At 36.1% G+C, this 10,233-nt stretch overlaps 1 protein-coding gene across 1 annotated transcript in view; it reads right to left on the bottom strand.

The window, feature by feature from the left end:
• ube2o (ubiquitin conjugating enzyme E2 O) overlaps positions 1-10,233 on the bottom strand; it is a 68,315-nt gene that overhangs the window by 11,325 nt on the left and 46,757 nt on the right. The window contains exon 8 of the mRNA XM_016259925.1: positions 759-909. Coding sequence (XP_016115411.1) covers positions 759-909 — 151 coding nt within the window. The remainder of the gene's footprint in view (positions 1-758; positions 910-10,233) is intronic.

Below are 10,233 nucleotides of genomic sequence, written 5' to 3'. Positions count from 1 at the left end.
TATATATATATATATATATATAGCCTAGCTTTATTATGTTTTTCTCCGCTCGCAGAAGCGCTGCAGGTGCATGATGTGATACGACCATGTGAATCCTCATGTTCTGTTGTTTGCTGCTTTTTGCGCATGTAAAATTAATCCCAGGGAAACAAATGTTAGTATTTTAACAGGTCACAGACACTTATGCTTTCTAATTTAATTCAATTCTAATTTAAAATAATCTTGTCGGTTAACGGTTAACAATCGGTTAACAAGCGTCGGTTGTCGGTTGGGAAAAATAACCGAAATGAACATCCCTAAAACAGTGTTTAAAATTTTCAATCGCATCATCTACTGAAGAAACCTTCACCAGAAAAAAGCTTTATAATTTACAACAAAGTAAACATTAATACAGATTCAGTGTTGACATTCAGTTTAACAGAAAATTTATTTTACTGTTCTTCTGTTCATGTTTGATTGTAGAGGCCTTAATTAAAGCTAGTTGTTCAACTAGCAACAGTTTTCTCATTTTCTTGTCCATACTCTTTTTAGATTAAAATTAAAAATGAATAATAATAAAATAAAAGAGCTGTAGATCTATTAGTCTGTATTTTACACTGCAACCTCTAAACCACAGAAAAACAGGTACTCTTTACTACCAATACTGTAAGTATCAACTTCTCTGTGCAGCGGTATTGATACTTTAGACATCTATGTCTTCTAACAACAAAAAATTGTTTTTCAAAAAAACAAACCAGATATGGCCAAATCAACCGTACCTTTCGAACAACAGGGTCCTCAGGATGAGCAGATGCCCCCTCTGGCCCCTCACAGGTGATCCGTGTAGTTTCACTCTTGGCAGGAAACACATACAAGGCTCTCTCTCCAAGCTGCCTTTGAGTATGATCAAAGTAGCCAAGTCGCTTCACCCTGAACATAAGAGAAAACTAATCATTTGATTGTAGCATGAATGAGTTAACCTAGAGAAATAAGCAACAACTTGTCTGAGTGCTGTCTATTAGATTAAGTAAATCATACTTTAAAGCACTCAGTTTTCTGTGCACTTGAGCATTGAGGTGTGCTACAAAAAGGGTTGTCAAATCAGGGCTTGAAAAATTTTGAAATCCCTGGTAGCCCTTCGGGCAGGCATTCTTCGATTTTGGTAGCCCAAAATGAATTTAATTAGCCCAAATAAAAAAAACATTGGCTGAACTTCTCTGCAGACAAAGCCAGCATGATCAAAAACTTCCATGATTGTATTTTTCTTCAAATAACGAGTCAAGAGAGCAGGGGTGCAACAGATCACAAAACTCACAGTATTAAGGATTTTAAGTCACAGATCGGATAATTTTCCAGATGAGCAAAATAGTTCTTTATTATTCAAAGAACACTTATTATATAAAGAAAACTTTAAGTACTTCTTTGATACCACAGCAAAAACTAGTAGCATAACCACAGGTGCCAATTTATGTTTCTGCCAGTGGGTGGCCAACCTGCATAACACCCAACCCCCTCACCCCATGTTAATAAAGTTAACCAGCCTTGTATCATGTTTATTATTTATCATAGCTGTTGAAACCAGAGATTCACATCAGAGTCCATTCAGCATGCTTCTGTTTTTTTAAATAAAACCAAATAATCCACACATAAGATAAAATCAACAAATGCCCAAGTATATTGGATGAAGCCCATGTACATTAACTATAGATGTTTACTGTACATAGAGATTTTCACGGAGGAAATTAACAAATATCCTGCTCATTATATTCCTACTGCCATATAAAACTCCATGTGATCGCCTAAATATGAGCTACTGATAATGAAATCTGCCCAAACACAAGTTTTATACAGGCCCATTTTTATACACAAAAAGCACTCCCTTTATAATCACTAAAAATCTGCAACCCCTCTTTAGTTTATCACAGTCTTACAAAGTTTTGTTATAATGAGAGGATTCACAAGCATAACTCCGCACTGAACAAAAACATGAATATGCACTGGATAGTTTGCACCCACGGATCGGTGCCCATTAACATAACTGATAAAAGTCAAACATTTGTAAAGACAAGTGAACCATCAGTAATAAAAATAAGAACAAATAAACAAATTACAAGCACAGATAAATAAAATAGAACAAAGTTACAAATAAAATAAGATATATTAAATATAGATTAATCTTTGTTAAAGTTGTGTTTTGTTGCTTTGATTACCATTAAGGACAATGACAGCAGCAGGTATTTACAGTGGGTATAGAAAAGAATCACCCAGCTTTAAGAGGAGGTGATCCTTTTTCCAACTCAGTGATTATGGTTTTTTATTATTTTCTGACATGTTGGTGTCATATCTTTCACTTGGATGTTATAATTTGCAGTCTTCGTTTCTATGGAGGGCCAAATTACTCAATTAAATAATTAAAGCTGCAGTCCGTAAGTTTTGCCTCTTTGTCGCCATATCTGTTTGAAAACCTGGAATTGCAGCTGTGTGCGGAATTATCTAGCTTGCGTGGGTTGTGAGTCGGCACGGCTCCAGCGCGGATGAATCTAATGTTCTGAAGAGTATATGTGGCAGTCAGTCACCGCACCGGTGTGGATATTTACTGTACTTCGCAATCACAGATTAGCCTACGTCTTGGAATATGACGCAAATATGCATATTCACCGTATATTGCCATCTGAACAAGTAAGTAACAAGTCTGCCACGTTTGTTCTGACCAACTGAGGAAAAAAGCATTACCATAAATCTTGATACCAATGGTGATTAAATCTAAAGATCGGTTAGCTCATATCACATCAAACCGTTCAAATTATTATTATTGTTATACTTTATTCTCAAATGATTAATGTTAACAACATCAGCATTGGTGACTATGACTATAGTGTGTATTAGCATGTAGATTTCAATTTCTGCACAGTCTAATCTAATTGTCATACTCTTTGAATTTCATATTAAGAAATTATTTTAACCCAAAAAGCAAATTATGCTCCCTTCGAACTGGTTTTCTTTAAAATACAAATCTTTGTAATCCCTGGCTATCTGTAATCAGAGGCACATTTATAACTGGAATATAATTTAATTTCATTTCACATGTGTTTCATAAACACATAATTTATGGATTACAATCCGCCATCAAAATGATACATTTAATTATTCTGGCTGCTGTGAGAAAAGGCTATAAAGTAAACGATCCTCCACCTGCAGGATCCTCACATGCGATAGCCTAGTAGCCGGGACAACTTCTTTATGTTTACAGACGTGACGTAATGATGCAGTGCCATGCTCGAATTTCCCACGAAAACCTACCCATTCCACTCAAATTAGAAAACATTATTATAAGCTAACTGTTGTGAATCGGGCTAAAGTAAAGCGATAGTTTTGAACACTGGCTGGTTATGTACTTGCTCAAGTATTGATTTTGGATAATTTTTAACCAAAAAAAGTTACAGACGGCAGCTTTAAATAAATGTTGAAATATATAAATAAATCAACAGATGTATAATTAAATAATTAAACGCATAAAAAAAATATTTATTTATTTATTTACTCCACATTTCATTTTCAGGGTTACAGTTGTCGACACGTCACTCAACAATAGTGGGCGTCAACTTTCAAACTGGATTTCTTTGGTCTTTCTAGTTTAGGCGCCTTTTTCTTGTTTTCGCATCATGAGCTATGGCCACATGAGTCAATAAAATAAACACTACAGAGCATTCATTAGACACTACAGAGAAATGGATAACACCGCATCCAGAACATTACAGAAAAAAGTATATTGTATTGAGTAAACAATTTTGCAATTCTGTAAAAAAGTATAGTAATTGCAACTGAGTAAGGTGAATATATTGTATAGGCCTACTGTATGTGCAGCAAGAACAGTGCTGAATATTGAATAGTACTGAATTTTTGTATATATTCAGCACTTGGATACTACAAAAATACTGCAGTCCAACTACAAAGGTCAAATAAAACTCTAAATAAATAGCATATTAGAGTACACTCAAATACTGTAAGTTGTAAAATCAGGGTCAATGAGAGATTCATCCTGTCTCAGCATCATGTCTTTGTGCTTGAGTCCAGCCTGAGGACTTTGTCCACATAACAAGTAATGCTGTCTTTTTTGCTAGACAAAGAGAAAAAACCCTCTAGTCTGACAGATCAATCCTTGATAACACTCTAAGCCTTACTCTTTCTCTCCTCATCCTCTTCCTTCTCATCCTCCACTTCTTACAGGTACTCTTCCTCCTCTCCTTCTCAGAGTGCCACTTGTGCACTCTGAACTGGCTCATATTTTGTACAGTTGGTTTGATCACATCATTAGAAACAAGTGTGAACAATTTTGAATCATTGTGTGTAAACGACGATAACTGTGCTTTAGTTGTGTTTAACTTTTGCCGCTTGTGTTTAGCATTTTCCAGCACAAATGCATCACAGTGTGATAAGTGTTTAAGTGAATTAGAATGTGTTTAGAGTTTTGCTAAAAGAGTGCATGCGATTTGCAAATAGGACCTAACTGCCTGAACGTGTTTAAGGTTTAGCAGAATGACTGCTTTATTTGACAAATTGGTTTAAGCTAGTGAGAATCTGGTTCAGAGATTGTGGTTTAGTGTTTTAGCAATTCAGAAAAACTGTCATAAATCATACTATTTACAGACAAGCAGAATAGCCCAGAATATTAAAGAAATTAATGTGCTAAATTGCACGCGAGTAGTTATAACAGACTTTGTGTCAGATTGATGATTTATGACCCCCTGTCAGCGTTGATCGACAGGTTGTCATATGTCAAATGTGTACATGGTCTGATTTATGGCTATATGACCCCTCTGTCACCCTGACTGCCATGACAGTGGGGTGTGTAAATCAAAAAGATCAAACCGGATGTTAGATCTGACTTTTGATGCATTTATGACTGGATTTATGATGTTTTTATCTCTCACCTGTGCCATGGGGTTTTATGGCATTCCTTCCTGACCTGTTGCTCACTTCCAGCCTGGAGGTCAGAAAAACTGTCATAAATCATACTATTTACAGACAAGCAGAATAGCCCAGAATATTAAAGAAATTAATGTGCTAAATTGCACGCGAGTAGTTATAACAGACTTTGTGTCAGATTGATGATTTATGACCCCCTGTCAGCGTTGATCGACAGGTTGTCATATGTCAAATGTGTACATGGTCTGATTTATGGCTATATGACCCCTCTGTCACCCTGACTGCCATGACAGTGGGGTGTGTAAATCAAAAAGATCAAACCGGATGTTAGATCTGACTTTTGATGCATTTATGACTGGATTTATGATGTTTTTATCTCTCACCTGTGCCATGGGGTTTTATGGCATTCCTTCCTGACCTGTTGCTCACTTCCAGCCTGGAGGTGTTTGGGTTCTTCCTGATTGTGGAAAAAATGGCTAAGCAAAGGGGTGTTTATTGTCACCTTGACAGGATCAATGTTTTGTTTGATCAGTACAGTATATGTTAATGCTAGACACCAACACATCACATAAAAAAAAAAAAAAGTGGGAAGTCGTGGCCTAATGGTTAGAGAGTCGGACTCATAACCCAAAGGTTGTGGGTTCGAGTCTCGTACCGGCAGGGATTGTAGGTGGGGGGAGTGAATGTACAGCACTCTCTTCCACCTTCAATACCATGACTGAGGTGCCCTTGAGCAAGGCACCGAACCCCAACTGCTCCCCGGGCGCCGCAGCATAAATGGCTGCCCACTGCTCCGGGTGTGTGTTCACGGTTTGTGTGTGTTCACTGCTGTGTGTGTGCACTTTGGATGGGTAAATGCAGAGCACTAATTCCGAGTATGGGTCACCATACTTGGCCACACGTCACTTCACTTCACAACTGTGTGGCTACCGACCCGTCTACATCCACCTCTGAATAAGGAGGTTGTCTGGACACATGCCTTCCATGTTTGTGTTTTAGGTCAACACCTTTGGTGGATTGGTCTCTAGACACCAGAGCCCAAAGCTTCTCCCCTATCTGTTTCCTACCGTGATGTAGTCGGTGTCCAATATAATGTTTTAATATGATTGTTAATGGGAATGTGCTTTGTTTGGGGGTTGAAAGAGATCCAAACACGTGTCCCTGTCAAACCCCTAAACGGTTCAGTTCTGCTTGATCTATAGGCTAAATGTTGATAGCTAAGACATCACTGTTTTGTTTGCAACAATACTGAAACGCTTTGGCAATACGAATGTACAAAATATTTATCATGCCAATAAAGCACCTCATGCAAAAAAAACAACTGAAAACTGAAACATAGAATTAAAGAATTCACCAAGAACATATTTCTATATGCGTCTGAAAAATATGTCATGTCCGGGCATGTTCTTTCTACGTCATCTGTATGTGTGTATGCTAACACCTCTGTAGGATCAGAACAACCTAATCTGTAGGTTGAATAGATAAACTTATGAGGAGGAGTCTTAAGTTAAAAATTATTCAACTTCCCTGACCACCGTCCCTATCAATTTCCTTCTAACAGTGAAGGTGTCTAACTGGCAGTGGATGCGAGTATCCTCTATGTGCTTGTGTTAATGGCTTTACAAAATCCACCTCATATTATGTGCACAGAATCATGCTTTAGTTCAGTTCAGTTCATTTTATTTATAAAGCACAATAAATCAACAATGATTGACCATTGTGCTGAACAATACTGTTTAAAAGAAATCAAAGTACATAACATGATGTGACAAGACAAACAAATTTTAAATAAGCCCCAACATTTTAAATAAGCCCTGCTTTAGACAATGAATCAACACTTTGGCTGATTCTTCGGGCTCTCTCTCTCTCACACACACACACACACACACACACACACATTGGGTTTCCATGTTTTATGGGACATTGCGTAGACGTAATGGTTTTTATCCAGTACAAACTGTATTTTCCATCACCCTACACCAACCTTACACATAAACCTACCCCTTACAGAAAACTTGTTACAGAAAATATGTGCATTATAAGATTTTCAAAAAACTTCATTCTGTATGATTTATAAGCTTGTTTCCTCATGGGGACAAAAAAAATGTCCCCACAAGGTCAAGGATTTTGGATATTGCCATCTTTGTCCCATAACGTAGGGTATACCTGAACCACACACACACACATACACACACAAATCTGAGTATACTCAATTTTAAGTATGAGCTAAATCGTATGGTTGTTTTTACTTTTTGTTGTTATTTAAGAAATGTTTTCATTTTAATCTAGCCTGTAGATAGTATGTGTACTGTAAAAGAACAAATATACATTTCGCTTAAGACTTCTCAGTAAAATAATTACACCTACAATTTTAAACATGTTTAAAAGGTTAAACACATTTTGTGTCACTAAAGCAAGGCACACTGTCTATTGTCTTTAATTTCTTTAAAATATCCTGATGATCAGCATTGTTTCTTTAGATCATTAATGTACCCAAGTGCTTTTCTCACATGAGTAGAAAACTCTTTGGATGTGTTTGTGACAAACAAATAATTTTTACTTCAGAAAACTTTTTAAATGTATGACTGAACTTTTCTCATTTGACAGACCTATGTTTCAAATTATTTACCTGGCCTTTAACACTTTGTGTACATTTTCTTACCTAAAACAGAAAACATACACTTTGACTATTTTGTAGGTATCATGTCATTTTTAAATGATTCGCTAAAAGATTAAACGCACCAGAATCTGTGATTTTCAACATGAAAGAGATGTACAAGCTAAGGATGTTTCAACTATTATCATCATTTCCTTTTGACCCTGATAAACTGGTAATGGATTTTCTATGCAAGTGACACAATATACAGTTCTTATACAGTACTATGTGTATAAATAGCTGTGCTAAAACATTTGAGTGTTTTTTGCATGCCAACAGATTTTCACCAGGGACATGGCACATCTAAGAATCACAATGTTTTGTACATTACTCAAATTTTTCTCTTAATCCACTAGATTTAGTCATATTATCAAGATTTCGGATGGCCGTTCACAATTTGTTTGTTGGACTGTGTATGTTTTTAGGTGAAGACATCTCTTTGTCATCATAATAGGAATAAATTAAAATTAAGAAACCAAGTTACAGTTTTTCTCTTTGAGATATTTCTTTTAGTGCAACTTTGTGTCTGTTCACAAAGTGCGATCACATGAAGCATCAACACAAAAATTAAGTCTAGCTGTTTTACCCTTAAAACTATTACAATTGAAAACACATTCTTTAAAGTTTGAGCATGTTAAAGTTTCTACGCTCTTGTAAAGAGTATAGATAAATTTCATCCATAACCTTTCGTGCATTCAAGAGACCAAATCACTAAGAAAGAGAGTCAAGCAAGAAAAGAAATGTTTATAATGCATATAGAATTCAGAAAATCTGTTTCATAAACAATTGTGAAAGTTTTTTAAATGCGGATTTGTAAATGATATTTGTATTACTCCACTAGATTTAGTCATCTTGTTCAGATAGCAGATGACACAATTCGCATTTCGTTTGTTTGGCTGTATTTGTTTTAAGACTCCTCCGCAAGTTCATGCTAATCTTTGCATGGGATAGAGAGCATGACAAGCACATACCTATTCATTTAAGGACATTTTTAAACATTTGACTGAACTTTTTATTATTTTGACAAACCTCCATTTCAAATTATTTCTTAAAGGTGTTTTTGAGGTGTTTATCCACAGAATCTTTTTCAACACAACGACATTAAACATTAAAGAATGTTATCGGTTACTATCGCCATCTTCTTTGACTCAAATAAAGCAACATATCTGGTGTACGTAAGCATCTACAATGTGTGCATGTGCTAAACATATTTTGTTTCTCCATTTCTGTCATATTTGTTAGATGTAATGCAAACACATTTGAGAACTATGATGTTCCACACTTTGTAAAGGTTATAGAAAAAAAGAAAATCAAACAATCTTTACATAGGAATTATCTTTGCACAAAACAAATTGACTAAAAATCTTATGAAAATGAATAAAAAATTATGAAATGCAGAAGTGTGTACGGGATTTGGCTATCTAAAAAAAATAGATAGCCAAAGTAGATTATCTCAGTAATGAAATCTCAGCTCACTTGCATTTTCTGGCTAACAGCTGAAATGTGGACTGATGCTAAACCTATTTTTCAGCCCTTTAGGTTTGGTGAAATATATGTTATAAAATTCAAAACGATAAACTATATCAAATGTTCTTAAAAATATAAACATCAGGCATGACAGCTTTGTAAACACTTAAATAATATTTAAGCTAAATGCAGATGTTTAGATATTTAGAAAAAAATAAAGATATACTACAACATTTCAGGGGACTGTGCTTTTGAATACAGTAACTTCATGCTGTGTTGTTTTAATAAAAGTAGATTATGAAGACACTCAATTATGAAGACACTCATGACAACACGCAGTTGCAGTCGTGTGTGTTTTCCGGATCAAACCTTTTGGTCAGATGAATACCTAAAACATGTGTCTGTGTGTTGGTGCAGACCAGAGGTGCCCAAACTCGGTCCTGGAGGGCCGATGTCTTGCAGAGTTTAGATCCAACCCCATTAGACACACCTGAACCAGCTAATCAAGCTCTTACTAGGCATACTATAAACTTCCTGGCAGGTGTGTTGAGGCAAGTTGGAGCTAAACTCTGCAGGACATCGGCCCTCCAGGACCGAGTTTGGGCACCCCTGGTTCAGACCATCTAAAAAAGACTAAAACCGTCTAAAATGCCCCTTTCAATGAATTAACTACATGTAATCTGTGATTTATTTACTGGTGTGATGTTTAGAGACTGAGCCAAAGGAAATAGTGTCTGTGACATCCTTGACTTTTAATGTCTAACTTTAAGTGTAATAGACGGGTTTGTTTTAAAGGGATAGTTCATCCAAAAAAGAAAATTTTATGTTTATCTGCTTACCCCCAGGGCATCCAAGATGTAGGTGACTTTGTTTCTTCAGTATAACACAAATTATGATTTTTAAGTCCAACCGTTGCAGTCTATCAGTCGTATAATGCATGGCAATAGTAACAAAATCTATGAGAGTAAAAAAAACATGCACAGACAAATCCAAATTAAACCCTGTGGTTCGTGAGAACACACTGATGTCCAAAGACACGAAACGATCAGTTTGTGCCAGAAACCGAACAGTATTTATATAATTTTTTAGCTCTGATTCACCGCAATGTCCAACTTCCTTGAGTGCGTGCACGGCGTGAGGTGTGTACGCGCTCTGGCGTAGTTTACGTTAATGGGTGTGTTGATATCCAGCCGAAGAGCAATCAA

The sequence above is a fragment of the Sinocyclocheilus grahami genome, unplaced genomic scaffold (assembly GCF_001515645.1).
Source record: "Sinocyclocheilus grahami isolate Dianchi unplaced genomic scaffold, SAMN03320097.WGS_v1.1 scaffold1960.1, whole genome shotgun sequence".
NCBI lineage: Eukaryota > Metazoa > Chordata > Actinopteri > Cypriniformes > Cyprinidae > Sinocyclocheilus > Sinocyclocheilus grahami.
This window is presented reverse-complemented; position numbering and strand designations above follow the sequence as displayed.